The following is a 23,149-nucleotide window of genomic DNA, read 5'->3' as shown; positions in this document are numbered from 1 at the left end:
CATAGCCGTTCAAAGAGGAGAGAAGAGAAGGGAAACTAGGAGAGGAGAGAATCCTACTCCTAATGCCATAACTTGAGGAGTTCCTTACTCCATCCACTCATGCATTGCCATATGTTATGATTTCGTCTTCTAGAACAAGACCAACTTTAAATATAAAATGGTGCAGTCAAGCCCCCAAAACAGAAGTTACACGAAAACAGATTAGTCTCATGCACAATTTCTTCATCTAGCAACCAAACAAATTCGGAATCGTGATGAATTTGAAAACCCTTTTCACCTCTCATGCCTATATAACATTTCACAACAACATAAACGAGCATTCCAAAAAAAAAAAAAAACAAAACTCCAAGACAAGGAAAAAACAGCTAAAAATGTCCACAATTAATGGAGAAGAGGAAGCTGACTCCCAATATGCTTCGCAGTTGGCAAACGTATCAGTATTGCCTATGGTGCTTAAAGCAGCCATAGAGCTTGGTGTACTTGACATTATCCACAGAGCTGGCGCCGGAGCCCTGCTTTCGCCTTCCCAAATAGCGTCTCAGCTTCGATCTCTCCACAATCCGAATGCCTCTTCAGTTCTTGATCGCATGCTTTGCCTTCTTTCTGCTTACTCTATTCTCACTTGCTCAACAATCCAAGCTAATGGGAAGGTTATTAGGGTTTATGGGTTGGCACCTGTCTCCAAATACTTTATTCACGAGAAAGGATAAGATTAGGAATGAGGATATCCGAGGTAAAGTAGGAGTAGCCGAAATTGTAGGAAAATTGAGAGAAAATCGGTTACGGTGGTTTGGACATGTGCAAAGAAGGCCTACTGACACTCAGGTTAGAAGATGCGACTAGGGGACATAGGTTCAGGGCCGAAGGGGTAGAGGAAGACCTAGGAAAACTTTGGAAGAGACTCTAAGAAAAGACTTAGAGTATTTGGATCTAACGGAGGACATGACACAGGACCGAGCACAATGGCGTTCTAAGATTCATATAGCCGACCTCACTCAGTGAAGAAGGCTTTGGTGTATTTAACACAATACGTTGAAATGAAGCAAAGCTTATTTATTGATATCTCCGATAAGTTACAAATATGTACATATACATGAGTCAAAATAAACAAACAAGAGGGAGCCTTCACAAAGGTTGCTTAAGAGAAGTCTCAGCAGTCTGTAGAGCCCCAGAAAGAGAAGGCACCGGAGGGGGATCATTCGGAGCCTTAGTACTGGACAGAACCCTAGAAGGAGGAGGCATCGGAGGTTGATCATTTGGAGCTTCATTACGCGGTACAGCCCCAGAAGATGAAGGCAATAAATGCCTTTGGAACAAACCCACAAACCGTTGATGATCAAGTAAAACCTAACCATCAGATTCCTTCATCTAGTCAAGCTTCCTCTTCATGTTTGTAGCATAGTCATGTACGAGCCGGTGCAACTGTTTATTCTCATGCTTGAGCCCTCTAATATCCTGTTTGAGACTCATCACTTCAGCCGCTAATGATTCAACTTGGCGGGTTCGAGCAAATAGGCGTTGGGCCATATTAGACACAGAACTTGCACACTGAACACTTAGAGCCAGAGAATCCTTAACAGCTAACTCATCAGACCGTTTGGAAAGTAGTCTGTTATCTTTAGGAGTGAGAAGGTTCCTGGCCACCACCGCCGCAGTCATATCATTCTTCATCACGGAATCCCCAACGGTAAGAGGAACAGTAGGGGATAAGAAGGATGGGCGCCATATGTTGTCTAGAGAAGGCGTGGCTACCTCTTCAATAAGGTTCAAGTCAAAACGACGGTCGGATGGGCCAGACATTTTCAAAGGTGTTGAAGGGAGAAAAGGTCGGACAAATCAAGATCTTAAAAGTGCAAGAAGGGAGCTTTTACTGGTGAAGATTCAAGTGTGCTTTGGAACTTAATGCTAGCCTCTATAAAAATCTGCACTCGATGGAGCTTCAGAAATCGAAGAAGCGCCTGCCCAGAAATCGAAGAGGCGTTTGCTTTCTCAAAAGCTGGGCTGCTCAGAGACCACGAGGGCCAATCTCATAAATCGAAGAGGCGTTTGCTTTCTCAAAAGCTAGGCTGCTTAAAGACCACGAAGGCCGATCTTAAAAATCGAAGAGGCGCTTGCTTTCTTAAAAGCTAGGCTGCTTAGAGACCACGAGGGCCGATATCAGAAATCGAAGAGGCACCTGCTTTTCTCAGCCTTGTCATCACCTGTCATATGCACACTCAGCTTTGCTGAAATTACGGGCATTCTGTTGAAGATTTCTGGTGAAGTAGAAAGCACGTGAATCTTACTATTCAATCATCCACTTTCCACATGCACCATCAGCTCATGGGTACCACAGATAACTTTGCCAAAGATCTCTGACAAAGTTTAGACACGTGAAGCTTGCAGCTTCCACTACATCACTATGACCAAGAAGGGTAAAAGAATAGCAAAGAAACAGCACTAACAAAGTTTAAACACATAAATTTTGAAGGTCTAGCTACCATATTATTACCCACAAGGGTAAAGGAACAGCACCACTGCTGGATAATTGGAAAGTCCCTATGTGTCAACCTCTGTGCTCCGTGGCAAGGTAGACTAGCAAACATGCCCAACCTTTACTCACATTCGAGAAAACACTCCCAACAAGATTGCTTGCTCCAAAATCGAAGAGGCACCGTCCTCCGAATCTCGAGAGCCAGACTCCCAACATGATTACTTTCTCAAAAATCGAAGAGACACCGCTCTCTGAATCTCGAGAGTCAGACTCCCAGCAAGATTGCTCTCTCAAAAATCGAAGAGGCACCGTTCTCCGAATCTCGAGAGCCAGATCCCCGATAAGATTGCTTGTTCGAAAACCGAAGAGGCACCGCTTTCTCAACTTCAAGAGCCAGATCTCCTTGGATAAAGCTTGTCTGTAATCTTCACATGCAACATCAACTTTTCAGATACCACAGACCACTTTTTCAAAGTGCTCTGACACACGTGAAGCTGGCAGCTCCCACTACCGTGCTATGACCAAGCAGGGTAAAGGAATAGCATTACTACTTGTTGTTAGGGAAACTCCTATATATGTCGACCTCCATCCTCAACGGACAGGCAGATCTGCAAAAATGCTCAACCCTTCCTCATATCTGAGAGGGCACTCCCAACGAAGCCTCTCGAAATACTCAGCTTTCTTTCCCCCCGATAATCCCTCTGCAAACAAGCTACACCAGAGCAAGAATATCTCATATCATCAGGGTTAAAAGCAAGAGTATCCCATATCATGCTTTTTCCCTGTCTTTTCCTTTGGCCTTGTTCTTAACTGCAAGACAAGGAGAAAGAGAGCAATTAGTCAGCACTTGGAATCAAGCTTCTAGTCAGGAACTGACTGCCTGGAACCCCTTACCTGATTACTTACCTGGCATTGCCCTCGAGTACTCATCTTCAACATCTTATGCTTCCCGAGAAGATACCACATCTGCCTGAGGAACGATAGGGAAAGTGAGAAGGATACAAGGAAGCATGTGGAGACAAGCATAACAGAACATGTGTCGATACATCCACTACTTTGTCAACAGTAAAAGTATCTCATATCAGTAGGGTCGAACGTATTCTAGATTTGATGGACTTGTTTTGACCCTCAAATTCTTCAGTCGGCTTTATACTCTGGAGGAAACCAGAAAATCCTCCAACCCAGTTCAAGAATAAGCCTGTGGAAAGTTACTTCTTCAAAAGCAAAAGTATCTCATATCATCTATTCTCATTTTCTTCTTTTTATCCTCCATGCTGCCTGCAAGATAGGGAGAATGAGAACAATCAGCTGGAACTCGAAATCAAACTTCTGATCTGGGACTGATTGCTTGGAGCTCTGATTGCTTACCTTGTCTGTCGCATCTTTCAGCAGATCCCCTAGCTCGACGACTTAGGGGACTCCTACTACATGGTTTGTATCGCGCTTGACCAAGCCTGAAACTACAAGTAGCAAGTGAAATTGATACATTACCTTGTGCATCTCCACCAGTTAAAGATATCACCCCTGGATGGAGGAAGAGTACTTCCAGAGAAGATGCCACATCTATCTATGAGACAGATAAGGCAAGTGAAGACGAGAGCTTGAACCTATGTCATTTGTACTAAATCATTCACTTGTACTCACTAAAGGAGAGCTTGAACCTAAGTACTTGTGTAAACCCTTCACAATTAATGAGAACTCCTCTACTCCGTAGACGTAGCCAATCTGGGTGAACCACGTACATCTTGTGTTTGCTTTCCTGTCTCTATCCATTTACATATTTATCCACACTAATGACCAGAACAATCTAGCGAAGATCACAAACTTAATACTTTCTGTTATACCAAAGTCCTCACTGATTTTGTGCATCAACAATCATTAAGTCCTTACCTTTTTGCGTTGGTAATGGATAAGCTAACAGGACATATTCAAGATGATATTCCTTGGTATATGCTTTTCGCAAACGATATAGTGTTGATAGATGAAACTCAGGAGGGGTAAATGCGAAGCTTAACCTTTGGAGAGAAGTGTTGGAATCTAAAGGTCTTCGCCTAAGCCGATCAAAGACAAAATATATGGAGTGCAAGTTCAGTGCAAATGGAGGCCAAAATGAGTTAGGGGTGAGGATCGGAGATCAGGAAATACCAAAGAGCGACCGTTTTTGCTACTTAGGATCTATCTTGCAAAAGAACGGAGAATTAGATGGAGATCTCAACCATAGAATACAAGCTGGATGGATGAAGTGGAAGAGTGCATCCGGCGTGTTGTGTGACCGTCGTAGGCCACTAAAGCTTAAGGGAAAATTTTATAGGACGGCAATAAGGTCGGCGATGCTGTATGGCACAGAATGTTGGGCGGTGAAGCATCAACACGTACACAAAATGAGTTTGGACATGTGCAAAGAAGGCCTACTGACGCTCCGGTTCGAAGATGTGACTACGGGATAGAGGTTCAGGGCCGAAGGGGTAGAGGAAGACCTAGGAAAACTTTGGAAGAGACCCTAAGAAAAGACTTAGAGTACTTGGATCTAACGGAGGACATGACACAAAACCGAGCGCAATGGCGTTCTAGGATTCATATAGCCGACCCCACTTAGTGGGAAAAGGCTTTGTTGTTGTTGTTGTTGTTGTTGTTGTTGTTGTTGTTGTTGTTGTTGTTGTTGTTTTAACTTACAGTATGACACATGTGCAAAAACTTTTCATGTTGTAATATAAACAATTTATTTATGTATACGCGTCAAACTATTATTGATTTGCAAGTAAAGAACCGAACAAAGTTCATTTCTTTTGCATCAGTGCGGCCACCTTCATATGTCACCATTCCTGCAGGTACCAGTTAGATGCAGTTTTGGAAGGAGGACTCCCATTTAGCCAGGCCTATGGAATGAATGTGGTGGATTACATTGGTAGGGATGACAGACTTGGTGGACTGTTTACGGACTCAATGAAAGAGTTTAACCTCATTTTTAAGAAGGAGATTCTGGAGATTTATACGGGTTTCGAAGGTCTACACACACTGGTAGATGTGGGTGGTGGCGACGGTACTATTCTTAACATGATAATTTCCAAGCACCCTGCCATCAAGGGCATCAACTATGATTTGCCTTCAGTTGTCGAAAAGTCTCCCTCCCATCCCGGTATGATATAAATTTTTCGCTTACCTTTGGACAACTTCGTGTAGCTCTTCGTAGTTCGCTTTGCTTTGCTAACTTACTGAAAGAGTTTTGCTTCAGGTATAGAGCACATTGCAGGAGATATGTTTGTGAGGATTCCGAAAGGCGATGCCATTTTCATGAAGGTGAGGTTTCTGAGAATTATTCAACTGCTTATTTACAAAGCAAGTTCAAAAGCAAACATTTACTTCCGCTGAACCAAAATGTTCAATATAACTGTGGGCGCTCTAGCTTGTTTACCCCTACACTTAAGTTTCGTATTCAAACCGACCTAACCCAATATCATTCGACTAGTTACACTATCAACAGCTTTCAACCAATGCAAATGATTTTATTAACAGTGGATACTACACGGTTGGGATGATGATCGATGCTTGATGATACTGAAGAATTGCTATGAGGCCTTGCCAGACAACGGAAAAGTGATAGTGGTGGATATGGTGATACAAGAAGCCCCGGGAACAAGTTTTTCTGCTAAAAGTTTGTTTCTGTTTGATGTGTACCTAATGAATACCAATGTGATGGGAAAGGAGAGAACAGAGAGAGAATTACAAAGTATGGCAAAAGCAGCAGGATTTTCAGACATTTGAGTTGCTTGTTCCGCTTTTACCTTTTCTGTCGTGGAACTGTTAAAGAACATGTAGTTTCCAGTTGGATATGTTTGGTTACTGTAATCTTTTGAGTTTCAAAGACATTATACTAAACTTTCATTCATTGACGAGATAAGTAGATTTAACAAGGAACATATAAGAGCAAAACAATGGGATGATAGATTATAATCTGTCTAGTCTTAAAAACTCTGAACTGACCTAATTACAACAGTCGGGCATTGACACATCGTCTCTCTCCATCTCTACTGACGTTCTATCTGAATCGTTACATGACTGATATTATATTCTCTCTTGATGTAGTCTACAACCTTTTCCAGCACCATATCGGCATTAGCATCCGGCTTAACGATAACATGACAAGCCATTAACACCTTCCCAACAGTTATCGCCCATATGTGCAGCTCGTGAATGGCAACTACCTCATCCATCTCGCAGAGACCTTTCTCAATCTTTGTGGCATCAATCTCCCTGGGAGTGCTCTCCATCAAAACCTCCAAAATGTTCCTCAACATCCGAATTGTTGTCGACAGCACGATTATTGAAAATACAAGAGTACATATCAGATCAATAATCTTCCACTCTGGCTTGTACCAGATAAGCCCTCCACCAATCATCACTCCAATACTCTGAATGGAATCGCCAAGTACATGAAGATAAGCCCCCTGCACATTGATGTTTCGTTGCTTCTTCTTTTTACCTTCTGGTTTCTTTTCACCTTCAGAGCTATGATTGAGCAGAGGTTCTGTGCTGTTAATTACATCGGTATGATGGTGCTTGTCGTCATGATTCGAGTGCACCTCATGATGATGAGAGTGATGTGTTGTCACAGTAATCCCATGGTTATGGGTCTCATCATGATCCTCATGACTATGATTATGATCACCATCTCCATGACCATGATTATGATCACCATCTCCATGACCATGACCATGCCCACCATGGCCATGTCCATGTCCGTGCCCACCATGGCCATGTCCATGTCCGTGCCCACCATGGCCATGTCCATGTCCATGTCCATGATCGTGCCCATGATCATGACCCAATAAGAGTGCCATGGCGATATTAACCAGTAAACCAAACGCAGAAACAAGAAACATGAGAAAGCCCTCAACTTCACCAGTGCCATGGATAAGTCTTGCAATGGCTTCATAAACAAGGATCCCAGCAAGCAGCCAAATCATCTGAATGGAAACAAGAGCACCTAGTATTTCAATCCGGAAGAAGCCATACGACTGACGAGGAGTTGCCTCCCATCCTGATGCCCAAAGTGAGAACAAAGAAATTGCAAATGCGGCAACATCTGACAACAAATGAGCCGCATCAGTGAGAATCGCAAGACTGTTGGCTTTGATACCCCCAACAACCTCCACACTCATGAAAACGACACAGAGGACAACTGCTATCAGAAGCTTCCGCATGGATGCTGACCGTTCCTGTGCATCTTTGTAACTAGTTTTAGCATCTGAAAATCCGCATGGTGCATCCCCACAAATCTTGGTCCCACACAAGCTCGTATCTGTAGCTGGCACATCTCCACCTACTTCAACTACATGCGAATGCCCAGAATTTTGAGCTTCCATCTGAAAGGCAATAAGAAATTGTAAGAGATGATGAAGCCTCAGTAAATTCTGGCAGATCTTTTTGTCAGATATAACCCTACGAATCATATAGTAAATAATAAAAACAAGGTTGAAAACAATAACAACGTGAAAAGGACAACATAGAGCTAACTCAACGAATACAAGGCAGCAAACAAAAACGATACAGAGAATAGAAGCACCTCAACAAGCATCCTATTGGCTGTCCTGAAAATCAACAGGAGCAAAAGAAATATGTGTTCTCTTATGTCACCTCCCTAACTAGTTTATTTGAATAACAGACGCTCAACAGAACACTCCATACATACACAACGAATGTAATGTACTCTGCCCAATCCGATATTTACCCAACAATCATAATCACAGGTTCGATAAGATTATAAACAGCGTCTACGATTACTGGACTTCAAATCCGAAAATCTGCTCAGACGCCAAACCTACAAGAAGTGTACAAACAAAACTGTGCAACCCAAATCAAAGCCACAAACAATCGAAGGGAGAAAGTAGTGGAAATTTTGGCTAGTGCTCCTTCATATACGTCAAGCGCCGTGTCCCTTTCGACAAGAACATATGGTGTGAAGCATAAATAATACACATCACTGCAACATTAATGCTTATACAATAACTAGTACCTACTAAGTTGAAGAAAAACACAGTATACAGCTACCGCCACATCACGAAAATTCAATTGAGATACATTATACATAAGAATGAAACCAAAAATTTCACGAGGGATACATGAATACAATAAATAGGGGTATGATTGAGCAATCCTCTGGCAAGCAATCAAGAGAAAATGCATACCTTAATCAGAGAACATAAAAATTATATAAATTATGAAACTTTACCTTTCAAAAACCCAACTGGCAACCAATAAATCTTTACACTGATGGGCAATGAGTGCATTAATACAACCACGAGACCCACAAGCAATATCACCAACAAAGTGCAGAAAAACAGAGCAAAATCCAAAACATGTAATCAAAACCAACAGACCCAAATGAGATAATATTAAAAACTCAACATCTCCCTCGATTTTGAGAATCTGCGTAATTGAAAAGGCGTCGAATTTATGAATTCCCCCACATAAAAATCGAAACTTGAACACTTGAATAATGAATCCAGAGAGAGAGAGAGAGATACCTCTTGAAAGCAGTATTGCTCAGAAGGGGGAAGTGGAAGTAGATAAATAGAGACGGATCTTTAGTGTTGTATATTATTGGGAGGAAAGCTTGATGCTTGGAACTTTATACATATATATCCCATATATATATATAGATAGTGGGCTTAGAATCCCAACTTTGGGTGTGGAGAAGGTTCCTGTCCTTTTGGTGACGATTTGCATTCCTTCTTTGTTTTTCATTCAATGACAATTAAGGACTGATTTTATTTATTATTTTGCCTTTAAAAGGCCTTCTGCCCTTTGGGCCGCCAACACGTGGATTGGTTTTTTTGGGTATTTTAATCCTTTCAAGACTTTAATGACGTTCTTGTCATAAAAAATATTAAAAAAAGTCTAATAACCTTTGGTATTTTTGTTTTGATTGAAACATTTGGTATTTTATCAAGTGTTAACTTGTGTAAGAGGTTTATGTTCGATTTTCGTCAAAAGTAAATTTAAACCTTATTATTATTAGCTTATTGTGAGGCTTAATCTATTTCTTCACCCTTTAATGTACATAATATAGTTTATTCAAAAAAAAAAAATTAAAAAAAAACTTGTGTATTGATAGTTTTGAGTTCGATTTATTCTTTTATTGCTTGTAGAAAACAAGTAAAATAAATTGACCTTACTTTAACATGACTTAAATCTAATCCCAAAACAAAGCAAAAACCTAAACAAGAAGGAAATCCAAACAAAGATGGTAAAATCCTTTGTGATACGATTTTGAATTGGATAACAAGTTATGACTCGTTTTGAAGTGTTTTTAAAATGATTGAAAGCACGTTTACTGAAATTGATTTTTTGTTTTCAATAGCACTTTAAGTGCTTTTTGGAAGAAGCATCAGATATATATTTCTTGGATGAAGCACTTAAAGAGTTTTTTTTTTTCAAAATCCACTTGAATTCATACTAAGGATTGAGTTAAAAAACATTTTCACCAAAAGTGTTTTCAGTCATTCTAAAAGCACATTCAAACATTTTAGTCAACTTGAGAATACGATTTAGACCAAATTCTCATTTATTAAATTTTTTGAACTAACAATATTATGTATCCATGCACAAACACACATTAGGAGAAAGAAAAAAAACATCTAATTGATGACAAACATACTATCAATATTCTAACCTTTAAACTAATCACTGAAATATGGGAATTTTCTACTCTCATCCACAAGTTGTCTTTTACTAATTCCGAAGAACACTAAATGCACAGCAGTGAATTAAAAATACAAATTGCATAAACCAACTAATTCCAATAGAAATATAAATAATAAAATAAGGAGAGCAAATATAAATAAAAGAAATTGAGTTCTCTCCTTTGTGAGTGTTTCTTTCTCTCTGCTGTGAGAGTACATATGTGAGATCTTCTTCCAGGCTCTTCGGTGGCACCGACCCTAGCTTCGGCTGGGGTCGGGTGATGTGTCCTCTTTTTCCTTTTATCCTTTTTTTCTTCCTGCATCTACTGTTGGTTCTCCCTAATTTTCTATTCGGCCTTTTTAATTCCTCCTACTTTGTGTGTTCTCTTCTTCCTGATTCTTCCTTGCTTTGTTTTTCAGCTAGGTCTTCTGTCGAGATCGTGTGTAAAGTTCCTGCGCTTGCACCAGCTCGAGTGTGTTCCACACCACCATGTTCTCCTTTGTGTCTGTTGCTTGGGGCAGTGTTGCTCGGGACTTGTTCTGAGCTTCCAACTGGTGATTGGCCTCTCTCGCTTGGATGTCGATTACCTATAACTTATGGTTGTGCGCAGAAGACGTCAGTGAAGAAGATGATCAGCGGTGGTCGGGGAATCGGATGGCTAACAGTTCCTTGGATTGTCGATGGAGAAGGCAGTGATGCTTCTCGGATGTTCTTTGATTTTGGGCTTATTTTCTGTTTCTGTTGTTTCTTTCTGTTTAGGCCCTTTTTGGCTATGTATAGGTGTTGTTGGGCCTTTGTCTGTTTGTAAGTTTGTGTTTTGTTTGGAATAAAATCTTTCCCTTGACCAAAAAAAAAAAAAAAAAGCAAATTGCCACACGTGTACAGTTGTGGCAAGAGACTAGTCATGATTATCCATAATTATAATTTTGGTTGTTTGAACATAAGGGTAGAGTTGTCTTTTTACTGCAATTTTAGTCAACAAAAAAAACAAACATAAGAGTAGAGTGGACGACACCTAAATTCCAATATGCCTTATCCAAAAAGAAGATAAAAAATTCAGTCTATTTGTCATATTCCAGATTCCAAATCCAAATAATGAAGCTGAGTAATACCAAAACTGAAGCAATTATGGATTAGGGTTTAGCCTGGTGACTATGTGGATTGTTTTGGTCTTAGGTTCTTCTCACTGTGTCGTGAACTTAAATCTTATCTTTCCCTTTAGTGTAGATTATTGTAGAATATCGCTTGTGTATTTTTCTAAAAATAAAAAGGTCTAGTAACACTTCTCTTCTCAATATTAAAAGACGTTTCAAATTTGATTCCCCAATGCCGAGATAGTTTCCATCAAGTTCGACTCCCTCATTCCCAGTTGATAACAATTGATTGAAGTAAAGCTTTCGCTTTATCTTCCAACAACCGCTACGATGGAGCCTTAGGGAAATAAAGTATAAAGGTTGTAAGAGAAGAGAAAACAGAGCACTATAAAAAACATGGATGAAGAATTTTACAACCAACAACAAAAATCGGAGGTGATAGTTTGTACATACTGATTTCCATCCGTCTTCTGGAAACTTACAAAGTGTGATTCAAGAAACAAAGCCTAATCGAGGAAACAAAATGCTGAGAGCAGAATTACAGCAGAGCTTCCTTCTTTTTGGGTTCTAGAACAGGAGGGTCGACATCGATCCCCATATTAGCTGCAGTCCCTGCTATGATTCGCATTGCTGATTCTATTGTCGAGCAGTTCAAGTCCGGCAGCTTTTCTTGCGCAATTGTACGCAACTGATCGATGGTGACCTTTCCCACTTTCTCCATCTTTGGGTCTTTTGAACCTTTCTCCGCTCCTGCAGGGTGCATACCATTCAGCACAGATGAACAACTATTGCAAGAAAAGATTTTTATGTGATTGGTCCGATCATGATCATATACGTGATGGCATACAATAACAAAGCCGAAATATTTCAACATGTCCAGATTAGTGATATTTCTAAAACAGCGGCCAAGACTTGAGTTATAGCAGATATGACAGATATAATCAATGAAAATTCTAGTATGCTCCGGTGAAGTCCTTGTAATCAAAACCAATTATTGTACAGATCAAAGAGAATAACAATCGAAGCCACAATATTGTGCATGAAAGTAAGCTTGCCACTTATACTTGGATTTGTCCTAGCATTCCAGCTATAGGTTTGAAACTTAATCGAACGAGATAGAATGCCAAACTAATTGTCATATGAAAGTTCAATGGCCAATTCATAACGGCTGACTCCACATTCCTTACATTAATCAAAATTTCCTCATTTTCTTCATGTAATGCAAAATGCTCCCAGTTTTTAACACAGAAACATATATACATGAACTATAGACACCAATACTATTTGGCAAAAGATAGGGTCCGCCGGCCATGAAGACGTCAATACCCATTTAAAGATTTCAATCTACTACATCTTCCACTCATTTTTCTTGTTTGTTGATAAGATATAACATTCTCAACAAATTGTGAACACGCAAAGCTTATCACAAGTACATCTGCATTTATCCACTGGTTGAGCAGCAGCATTTAGAAAATAAACACGGCGACATATCTTCCGATACAACGAAATGCCAATGTGTGAGCAAAATTCAAAGAACCCCACATCAAACAGATAGAGGGCACAATGATATAACAGAAAACAAACAATCATACCTGCAGCCTTAAGAAGCAAAACCGAAGCCGGTGGGGTCTTCAGAACGAAAGTAAAACTCTTATCCTGGCATCAAAAAATCTGATAACAAAGTCACAATCTTGCAAAAATTAAGCAAAGAGTTGGAAAAATTATACCAAATTCGCAACGAAGACTAACATCGTAGACGGTGATTTCAACTGGAATGACATAGCCGGGCTTGTCCGCCGTCCTGGCATTGTAATCCTTACAAAAAGCCATGATATTTACACCCTTCGAACCCAGCGCCGGGCCGACCGGCGGAGCCGGAGTCGCCTTCCCGGCCTCCAACGCCAGCTTTATCATTCCAATCACTGCAAAACCGAAAACCCATCAACGAAATGAACTCAAATTCGTTTGACGAAGCAAAACAGTGAATTTGGAATACCCTTTTTGGCTTTTCCGCCGGGCTTGGCTTTCGGTGGAGCCATGGCTGTGACGCTGAGGCGCCTCCGCGTGTTGAATTGGAGGGAGCTGGTGGGGTTGGAGGAGAACATGCTGCTTATGCTTATCGGCGAGCCCCAAAGGGAGGAAGAGAGCTGAGTCCTCACATTGTCGCGGCTGTTGGTATTCTGCGAGGAGAGAGAGGAGAGGACGTGGTGGGAGGTAGACACGGAGGACGCCATGGGAGATGTTTGAGTTCACTGAGCAGTGTCTCAGCAGGAAGGCAGAGTTTTTTGGATAAAAGCCAGTGGAGTCCTATCTTCGAATAGACAACCGGAATCTCTATAACCCTGTGGAAACGACGTCGTAATAGCAGAGTGGTTGTTCGCTGGTTTTAGCGGGTAGCAGCGAGCGGTTAAATACGTTTTGGGCTAGGATTTACGTGGGCCTAATTAGCCCATAGGAGGTGAACAAATTAAGTCAACGACGAGTGTATGCAGTGTAGATTGGAGAGAGAAACACGAATCCAATGCATTGTTTGGTGATCCACAAGATTAATTTAGTTGGGTTATTTGGGTCCCTAGGTTTAGATATTGGGGTCGAATTAGTTGGGTTTAATTGTCCCAACTTCTTGAAAGGATTAGTTATACCTATCCAACAAAAATGCACATGATATGAAATTACAGTCGAATTGATTCTGTCCAATATCTATCAATTTTGAGTACCAAACATAACATTGAATTGCACTGATCCAAATCTAATGCTTATTAGCATGCACAACATGTAAGCTTGGTAGTTTTTAGGGCCAATAGATAGATAAGAAGACAATTTCTCCTTTCTAATCCTACCATTTTTTAGGATGATAGAAATGAATAAGTTTTCTTATTGACTAATCTATATCCTCCCTCCAAGTTTATCACAATTTGTTTATTTTTTCCTTCAACATACGTTAAAAATAATATCCGACTATCTTTTGTGTTCCAATACAATTCTTCGTACCAAACGAGGCCTCTATTTGGTCAAGTCCCATTCCTTAGAAAGTTGGGCAATTGTCCATTTTAATTAATCAAGTTCCATTCGCCAAATATGGCATAATAATGTAACCAGAGTGTCCATGAATTTCTCCCAAAAGGGACAGAGAATTAAGGTAGTAAAATATCCTGTGAACACATTTGTTTACGCGAATAGCTCAGTAGCTAACTGCGTTCTTAATACTTGGGAGATGCAATAATAGAGACTGCACATGGTTTAGTTGGATGCAATATGGAATCGCTTTCACCAAATTATGTCCCTTTTTTAAGCTAATCAAACCAACAAGTAAATTGTTTCTTAAAAGTGAAACTAAAGAATCGCTCACTTTTGGCACGCAAAATACAACACTTGGTGCCGGTGTTTTAGCTTTACACCGTTCAGCACGAGCAACCGATATCAGAACTCTTGACAACACAAGTTACAAGTGCAGCAATTACAAACCATCATCCTTAGATACATCATAAGCTTGAGAGAAACTCTCCATTTTTCAATTAAATAATATGATAACATGTTCGAAATACAACTCTAAAAGTTGTGTAAGTGGTTCCACAAAACCCAAATTAAAGAAGGAGATGAAATACGAGAGTACAACATACCTAAAAATAATTAGAAACTAGTATATGCCCACACACAAAGTGTGTGAAGTGTTTTATTTTTATTTTTAAAATTGAAGGAGAGAGGAATAGAGTGCGAGTTAACGTGGGAGTGAGAAGAGAGTGAGAGAGGTTTTTTTTTTTTTTTTTTTAAATTAGAGATGTTAGAATCATATGTAGGTGATGTTTAAACAAAAAACAGTAAAATTTTGTTTTATCAAAGGCTTTTTATATTAGAACCCCACAAAATGTTGAATACACCCCACATTAAAATTTAATATTAATGACTTATTGACTTTACTATGCAATGACAATTTTGACCTTATTAGGTTTAAAAAATAATAAAAAATTTATAAATACACCCCAAATCACTTTTGACGTATTATTTATCTACTTCAACTATCAAAAACCCCTCCCACCCTCCATTGTTGAATAAAACCCTAAGCAATGAAACTACAAACATGTTGATTGAGAAAAATTATTTTTGACGAATGGAACACAAAATCAGTGTTTCGAAAGCTTTAAAATCATTATTATTGTTATTGAAAAACGTTCAAATGAACCTAAACATTTTTTCAAATCATTCAATTTGAAATCATTCGGCAAACTAACGTTCATATAGTTTGAAATCATTCGGCAAAATTAAAAATGAGTGTTATAAGATTTGAGAAATATGGGGTATATAAAAAATGTGGGATGTGTATAGAAAATGTAAGGTGTATATTAAGAATGTGGGGTGTGAGGGTATTATGGGGAAGGAGGTGGGGTGTATTAAAATAATTTCTAATTGAAAAAGTAAATGTGGGGTGTATTAAGTATGTGAGGTTTATTCAACAATTTGTGGAATGCTAATATAATAAGCTTTATCAAAATACGTTACTGCCGTTAGACTTTTTGTTGTGATAGAAGATTAAATAGTATTTTCATTCTCTTTTAATTGACAAAGAAAATTTTATAAATATGTAGTTTAGATATATTTTGACCCATTAAACAATCAACTTTCATATTCGTATCGGGGTTCCTTTCCGTGCTATCAAAAGATTTAAAACTAGTGAAAGATGGGCAGCACAATTGACACGCGACAAGTTAAGATTCCACAAAACAATCATGTAGGTTTGCACAGATGATTCTAATCCAATACTTGGTATATGGAGACAAGAAAAAATGACCTAATCTTCTTAAATTTGACCGGCCAACAATATTATGCAAGCTCCAAGGAATCTTATTTTTTATTTTAATAAACTTGTCCTTGAATCTATTATCTATATAGCCATCCATCTATGAGGTGTTTTCTGCAACACAACTCCTTCAGATACATTCAAATTCAGTCCCTCTCACTCCCTCTACATCCATGCACTAGTAAAAAAAACACTTTGCGTGACGTAGGTCCTTCGTCGCGCAAAGTCATAAAAACGTCACGCAAGTTTTTGCACGACGAACCTTCGTCACGCACCACACGTCGCGCCAAGCCTGTGAAAGCAGGGTTTGCGTGACGAAGAAGTTGCATGCGTCGCGCAAAGCCACTTTGCGTGACGCACTTACCTACGTCGCGCAAAGTAGCTTTGCGTGACGTAGATATACGTCACGCAAAGCTACTTTGCGTGACGACTAAGAAGTTGCCTGCGTCGCTCAAAGCTACTTTGCGCGACGTATATGCGTCACGCAAAGATATTTGCGCGACGTAGGAAACTTCTTCGTCGTCACGCAAACTTTTTTTTGGACAAAAAAATTGCATGACGTAGGATTGTGCGTCACGCAAAGGCACTTTGCGTGACCTATGCAACTTCTTCGTCACGCAAACTTTTTTTTTTTGGGGACAAAAAAAGTTTTGATATAATTTTTAATAAATACTGTAATTCAATTCTAAAAAATAAATAATAAACCAATAAAAAGTATTTAATTATAAACTACATAAAAATATACATACAACATGTCCGAACAAAAAAAGAAAAAACTACAATAAGTAGTCTTCTAGGTTTGATACATCAAACTACTAGGTATCAGTTGGATGAAATGGCTGGGAAGTCGAAGGTGGAACAAGATCAGGTGATGGCATCTGGATTTGAAGACCGGATATCGCTAAGGCCTGTAGAATCATATTCATCTTGTCGTCATGGGTCCTAACCTGAGCCTTCATCTGCTCGTTCTCGGCCCTCAACTGCTCGTTCTGAACCTTCATCTGCTCATTCTGGGCTACAAGCTGACCTTTTAAGGTTGTCACTTCCTCCTTCAGAGCATTGACCTCTCCTGTGGTCGATCTGGAAGAGGAGGCACCCGTTTCACGAACACGCGCCTTCCCCATGCCCCGAACAACTTTGCCATGACGACGACCGAACTTCTGATTCAGGACCTCAGTCATGATCTCAAAACCTGCATCATCGGATACAGTGACGTCCTCAATCGGGGTATCCGGGGGAAGTTGCGATGTTGCTTCTTGGAGAACAACATCACGCTTTTCCACCATAGAAGCCTGTAATAATAAAGAAAAAACATATAATGTTTAATAACAAAATATAAATATTATTTGAACGATTCATAAATATAAGAATAATAACAATTACATATACTTACATAAAGCTGCTCACTGGTCTCATCGCCAGGTTGAACGTAAACGTCATTGAACACGTCGATCTCTGGGAACTTAGAACCCTCCTGAAGAAAAAAAAAACATTAAGAAAATTTTATTAATCAATAATAAAAAATAAATTGTATAAAATTTCAAAAGTAATATACTTTTACCTCACGTCGTGCCTCAAGCCTATACGAAAAGGGTTTCGAACCGGAATGGTGGAGAAGTGTCTTTGACTCCCGAGCAATCTTGCCAGCAATAGATTTCTTCTGTGAAACACATAATATAGATGTTAGTGTGACGATTTAAAAGCAATTATTTTAAAATGCTTAAAAAAATAACTAAAACATTAATGAATTATTATTAAAATATTATGTACATACCACAAATTTTGGGTCCGTAAAATGGTTGCAAAGCCACTCCCAATCCTCTCGCCGGTCCGCCAACTCGGATGGGCAACCCTGTAGGCGAGCAGTCTCCACATCACCCCATATCTTAAAATGCGCATGAAGATCGCTCTTCCAATTTTTGTACCGGTTTGCAAAGGTCTCATCTAAGTAGGTGATGACCTCGGGGGATATGTCCTTAAAATCAAAATTGACCTACAAATATGAAAAACAACAAAATAATAGTAAGAAATTTAATAATATTAAGATAGTACACTTTGGCTTATAATATTTGTAAACATAATTGGAAAAAAAAATGACAAAAGGCTAAAAATTAATATACTAACCGACAACTTGTCTCGCACCAGTATCTTCGTCTCCTCGGGAATTTCTGCCCAAGATTTCCATTGCATAGGACAACAATTTTTAATAACATAACCACAGCTAGTAACGACGATACTATGTTGCTGTGAGGTAGCCGCTCCACGATGTCGCGAGTCATATGCAATCTTGATCAAGGAGGCGGACAGACGTACCATTTGTGCCGCCTTCAGCATTCGATTAGGCCCCCTGGTGTTTTTTTTAGCTGCCCAAAAAAACTATGGTGAAAACCCTAAGCTTAAATTTCTACAAAAAATTCTGCAAAACCTCCCCTAACAATATATCATTTCCCAAAACCTTAAAAAAGTAAAATAACAGTAATTCACAACCCGTAACAGATTTTCACAATCCAGCAGATTTTCACAATCCAGCAGATTTTCACAATCATAAAAATAATAATTTTAAAATGAAAAAAAAATACAACATAATGAGAATTAGAAAAAAAAAACTACCTGGAGGGGAGCCCCCATCCTCGACTCTGGATGACGAGGAACTGTGAATAGAAGACTCTGAATCACGGCGGCGCCGGTGAGGCCGCCGTGCATTGAGAAACTGAACGGACACTGATGACGTCGATGATAATGGCACCTGGGATGTCGTAGCAGTAGCCTCAATGAAAGGTGTAGGCTCCCCAATCAATGGAGCACTCACGGCCGGAGCAGTAGATGGTGATAATGCGGGAGGCGCATTGGTCACACTCCTACGACGAGTGATCAACCGCGACATCTACACTTTTTGAACCATAAAAATATAACATTAGAAACTAATCCTTTCTTGCATTTGAAACTAGAAGAAAAAGGCAAGAAAACTGAACAAATAAACCATGTGTGAAAAAATTGCAAGACTGCTCACTACATGTGCTCTAGTCATCCCGGAGATGACAGCAGGAGACACAATGATTTTAACAAACATATAACGCAACCTTCCACCTGATTCCAGGCAGAAGAATAACAAAATTATGTTAACAACCAACTAGGCAGTAATCACCGAAAACATATCCAAATACACTAGTACTCTCTATTCATTCTTCCATTTAACAGCATGCCATTTCAGCAGTTTAAACAAAACTTGACATATGCCCGATCAGCAATTTAGCACTTGACATATGCCCGATCAGCAATTTAGCACTTGTCAAGCAATTGTGGTAAGTTTAATCCCAACTAGTTTTCCTTGTAACTTCGCCGCAAAAATGAATTACGTTTTTATATAAGTGAAAAATAAAAACAAACCTGAAAGGTTTCCCTGATTAATGAATACTCCAAGCCATGCTCTCTTTCAACAGCGCATGATATTCTTCTTCTTAAGCCATCTACGCGGATGAGGTACAAATCTAGGTACTAAAGAAAAGAAGCTCAATGAACAAAGATATTAAAAAATATTGTCACATGTTTAGATACAAAGACAGAAAGACAAATCAATTATAAGAACATATGTACCTCATCAAGGGTTAAAGTGCATAGCAGAGACTTCTCAAAGACCTGAGGACGAGCAACAATTTAAAAGGTACTCTACACATTTTTCAAGAAATCATAATGGAATTGTATTTCTATTGGTTCATTTTACGTTTATTCATTTTTGGTTTGGTAAAGGCATCCACTGGAGTTGTATTGAAAATTGAGTCTTCACTGGAGAATATTCTGGCTGAGACTGGAGACCAAGTCTAATGAGAAGCAAAGCCCACTAGTAAGTTACCTATTGGCTCTACAGTTTGATGTACTAGTTCCTTAACACACGAAACATATCAAGAGTTAAATTTTTGGCATTTCTGTAAATTCAAAGCTGAATAGTGCCCATTCATCCCTCACTGTAAACCAAAACCCTCGCCCTCCTTTTCTTACATATATCATATTAAGGGAAATTTTGAAAAGAAAAGGCAATTACATAACAGCAACGTCAGGAATACCATATTAAAACCATTCAAAGAAGGAAACCCCACAAGTAGGTGAGGCTGCTGAGAAACTGCTGTTTACAATTAGGTGAGGGACAGTGATAGGCTCACCCTCAAGCTAATTTATACGGAGCAGCAAAGAACGTCAAGCCGGAACCGTCTGCAGGAACCGTCAAGCCTTGGAGATTTTGACAAGCAGGAACCGTCTGCACACAGAGGGAGAAAAACACCACACAAGAACGTCAAGCCTTCGAATGTTGGAGACTCAATTGCTATTTCAACCAAACCAACATTTGCATAAATTAATCAGTAAAACCCATCTCATAAAATCAGAGATATTGAGAGTTATTGGAGACTAAACAAAACCCATCTCATAATCATAAATTAATCAGTCAAGCCTTCGAATGTTGAAGCCTTCGAGATTTGCATCAGCTAAATTCAGTAACCAGACCAACATTTGCATCAGAAACCCTTACCTTGAATTTGAGACTTGATTCACGTCGGCTTCGAGATTCGTGTGGCTGCGGTACTGGGTTCAAGATTTGGGGATCAAGGCGAAAATGAGAGATAGAGGAGATGAGGACTACGGGAAGAGTAGATGAGGATTATGGAAAGGGGAGATAGAGTGACGGGGAAGATAGAGCGAGAGGGCGAGAGGGAAAGATAGAGCGAGAGGGAGATACGGGAAAGGGGAAAGGGGAAAGATGAAGCATTTGCGGATCCACAATTAAGAAATTTTCTTTTGCTGCAACTAATTGGGATGAAGGATTATGCGGGGAAAGATGAAGATAATGCGAAAGGGGAAGAGTAGATGAGGGAAAGATATAGCGAGAGGGAGATACGGGAAAGGGGAAAGATGAAGGATTATGCGAAAGGGTAGGGGAGATACGGGAAAGAAAGAGCGAAAGGGAAGAAATAGGTCAACGGGTTCAGCGCCAAAAATTTTCATTATTCACCTATTTTTCATTATTCACCGCCAAAATTATCAAGTTTGCGTGACGTAGGTATACAATTTGACGTCGCGCAAAGTGGTTTTGCGCGACGATTACATTAAAGCGTCACGCAAGTTATTTTTATTTTTAAAAAATTATTAAAAATTTTACTGAAAATGTGATTTTACTCCATTCAAGTTCAATTCTTTTTTTTACTTAAACCCCACAATAATATATTTTTCTAACAAAAATCCATAATAATTTTTTAACATATATATCATTCAATCTCTTAAGTGTTATAACTACAAAATAAATAAATTAAAATCTACATAGTAAATATATATACCACTGAACTTGAAAGGAAACGCACTGTACGAAAATATTTTGAACGATCCAACCGTCAAACTTGTTTGTATATGATTCGAGATCGCGTATGCCAAAAATGGCAACAAACGAACATGCAAATATCAAGTAACGGGGACAAAATATTTCGACGGTTATAAACGAAAAATCACGATTTAACGGTACATTTAACTCCGATTTTGATGATTTTTTACAGATACATTCCTTGACCCTTTATGAATACAATGAACATATTCGATCGTCAATTTAAAGTATTTACACAAGTGGATACCACAAAATATTAAGTTATACTTAATGAAAATATAATTAAACTTTAAGTGTTAGTAAACCAATTGTTTTGATAGGAAACGCATTGTACGAAATTAATTTCAACGATCCAACCGTCAAACATGTTTTTATATGCTTCAAGATCTCATATGCCAAGAATGGCAAAAAATGAACATGCAGAGATCAAGCAACAAGACAAAATATTTCGACGGTTATAAACGAAAAATCACGATTTAGCGGTACATTTAACTCCGATTTTGATGAATTTTTACAGATACACTCCTTGACCCTTTATGAATACAATGAACATATTCGATCGTCAATTTAAAGTATTTACACAAGCGGATACCACAAAATATGAAGTTATACTTAATGAAAATATAATTAAACTCTAAGTGTAGTAAATCAATTGTTTTGATGGGAAACGCATTGTACGAAATTAATTTCAACGATCCAACCGTCAAACATGTTTTTATATGCTTCAAGATCTCATACGCCAAGAATGGCAAAAAACGAACATGCAGAGATCAAGTAACATGACAAAATATTTCGACGGTTATAAACGAAAAATCACGATTTAGCGGTACATTTAACTCCGATTTTGATGAATTTTTACAGATACACTCCTTGATCCTTTATGAATACAATGAACATATTCGATCGTCAATTTAAAGTATTTACACAAGCGGATACCACAAAATATTAAGTTATACTTAATGAAAATATAATTAAACTCTATGTGTTAGTAAATCAATTGTTTTGATGGGAAACGCATTGTACGAAATTAATTTCAACGATCCAACCGTCAAACATGTTTTTATATGCTTCAAGATCTCATACGCCAAGAATGGCAAAAAACGAACATGCAGAGATCAAGCAACAAGACAAAATATTTCGACGGTTATAAACGAAAAATCACGATTTAACGGTACTTTTAACTCCGATTTTGATGATTTTTTACAGATACACTCCTTGACCCTATATGAATACAATGAACATATTCGATCGTCAATTTAAAGTGTTTACAGAAGCGGATACCACAAAATATTAAGTTATACTTAATGAAAATATAATTAAACTCTATGTGTTAGTAAATTAATTATTTTGATGGGAAACGCATTGTACGAAATTAATTTCAACGATCCAACCGTCAAACATGTTTTTATATGCTTCAAGATCTCATACGCCAAGAATGGCAAAAAACGAACATGCAGAGATCAAGCAACAAGACAAAATATTTCGACGGTTATAAACGAAAAATCACGATTTAACGGTACTTTTAACTCCGATTTTGATGATTTTTTACAGATACACTCCTTGACCCTATATGAATACAATGAACATATTCGATCGTCAATTTAAAGTGTTTACAGAAGCGGATACCACAAAATATTAAGTTATACTTAATGAAAATATAATTAAACTCTATGTGTTAGTAAATTAATTATTTTGATGGGAAACGCATTGTACGAAATTAATTTCAACGATCAAACCGT

The 23,149-nt window shown here is 38.7% G+C and overlaps 4 protein-coding genes and 1 long non-coding RNA gene across 14 annotated transcripts; 2 read left to right on the top strand and 3 right to left on the bottom strand.

The window, feature by feature from the left end:
* The first annotated feature begins 446 nt into the window (after positions 1–446).
* Positions 447–6,235, top strand: LOC103431087 (caffeic acid 3-O-methyltransferase-like). The gene is made up of 4 exons (XM_070811801.1): positions 447–694; positions 5,302–5,609; positions 5,706–5,770; positions 5,987–6,235. Exons 1-4 carry the CDS (start codon positions 447–449, stop codon positions 6,233–6,235), a joined length of 870 nt encoding a protein of 289 aa, XP_070667902.1.
* Positions 6,236–6,339: 104 nt separating this feature from the next.
* On the bottom strand, positions 6,340–9,220 carry LOC103431074 (metal tolerance protein 1-like). Its single transcript, XM_008369223.4, has 2 exons — positions 8,998–9,220; positions 6,340–7,836 (listed from the first exon to the last, which is right to left on the bottom strand). The coding sequence occupies exon 2, from the start codon at positions 7,834–7,836 to the stop codon at positions 6,499–6,501; it is 1,338 nt and encodes a 445-aa protein (XP_008367445.1). The 5' UTR covers positions 8,998–9,220; the 3' UTR covers positions 6,340–6,498.
* A 1,070-nt stretch (positions 9,221–10,290) lies between these two features.
* Positions 10,291–11,100, top strand: LOC139191418 (uncharacterized). Its single transcript, XR_011575468.1, has 2 exons — positions 10,291–10,483; positions 10,576–11,100. It is a non-coding gene; the product is annotated as an uncharacterized lncRNA (long non-coding RNA).
* Positions 11,101–11,618: 518 nt separating this feature from the next.
* Positions 11,619–13,651, bottom strand: LOC108172921 (large ribosomal subunit protein uL11c-like). The gene is made up of 4 exons (XM_017331138.3): positions 13,247–13,651; positions 13,000–13,172; positions 12,843–12,906; positions 11,619–12,000 (listed from the first exon to the last, which is right to left on the bottom strand). Exons 1-4 carry the CDS (start codon positions 13,482–13,484, stop codon positions 11,789–11,791), a joined length of 687 nt encoding a protein of 228 aa, XP_017186627.1. The 5' UTR covers positions 13,485–13,651; the 3' UTR covers positions 11,619–11,788.
* A 3,094-nt stretch (positions 13,652–16,745) lies between these two features.
* LOC103430155 (uncharacterized) lies at positions 16,746–21,028 on the bottom strand. Of its 10 annotated transcripts, none has more exons than XM_070812171.1 (11): positions 20,568–20,969; positions 20,203–20,297; positions 19,767–19,863; positions 19,640–19,681; positions 19,433–19,540; positions 18,656–18,934; positions 18,170–18,408; positions 17,820–18,038; positions 17,607–17,705; positions 17,439–17,519; positions 16,746–17,337 (listed from the first exon to the last, which is right to left on the bottom strand). In XM_070812171.1, the coding sequence occupies exons 6-11, from the start codon at positions 18,927–18,929 to the stop codon at positions 16,861–16,863; spliced, it is 1,389 nt and encodes a 462-aa protein (XP_070668272.1). In that variant the 5' UTR covers positions 18,930–18,934; positions 19,433–19,540; positions 19,640–19,681; positions 19,767–19,863; positions 20,203–20,297; positions 20,568–20,969; the 3' UTR covers positions 16,746–16,860. The 10 variants fall into 10 exon arrangements, with proteins under 10 accessions (XP_070668272.1, XP_070668271.1, XP_070668268.1 ...); XM_070812170.1 differs by having other exon boundaries at positions 18,656–18,929; XM_070812167.1 differs by lacking the exon at positions 19,767–19,863 and having other exon boundaries at positions 18,656–18,929; positions 20,568–21,028.
* Positions 21,029–23,149: the final 2,121 nt, after the last annotated feature.

The sequence above is a fragment of the Malus domestica genome, chromosome 14 (assembly GCF_042453785.1).
Source record: "Malus domestica chromosome 14, GDT2T_hap1".
Taxonomy (NCBI): domain Eukaryota; kingdom Viridiplantae; phylum Streptophyta; class Magnoliopsida; order Rosales; family Rosaceae; genus Malus; species Malus domestica.
This window is presented reverse-complemented; position numbering and strand designations above follow the sequence as displayed.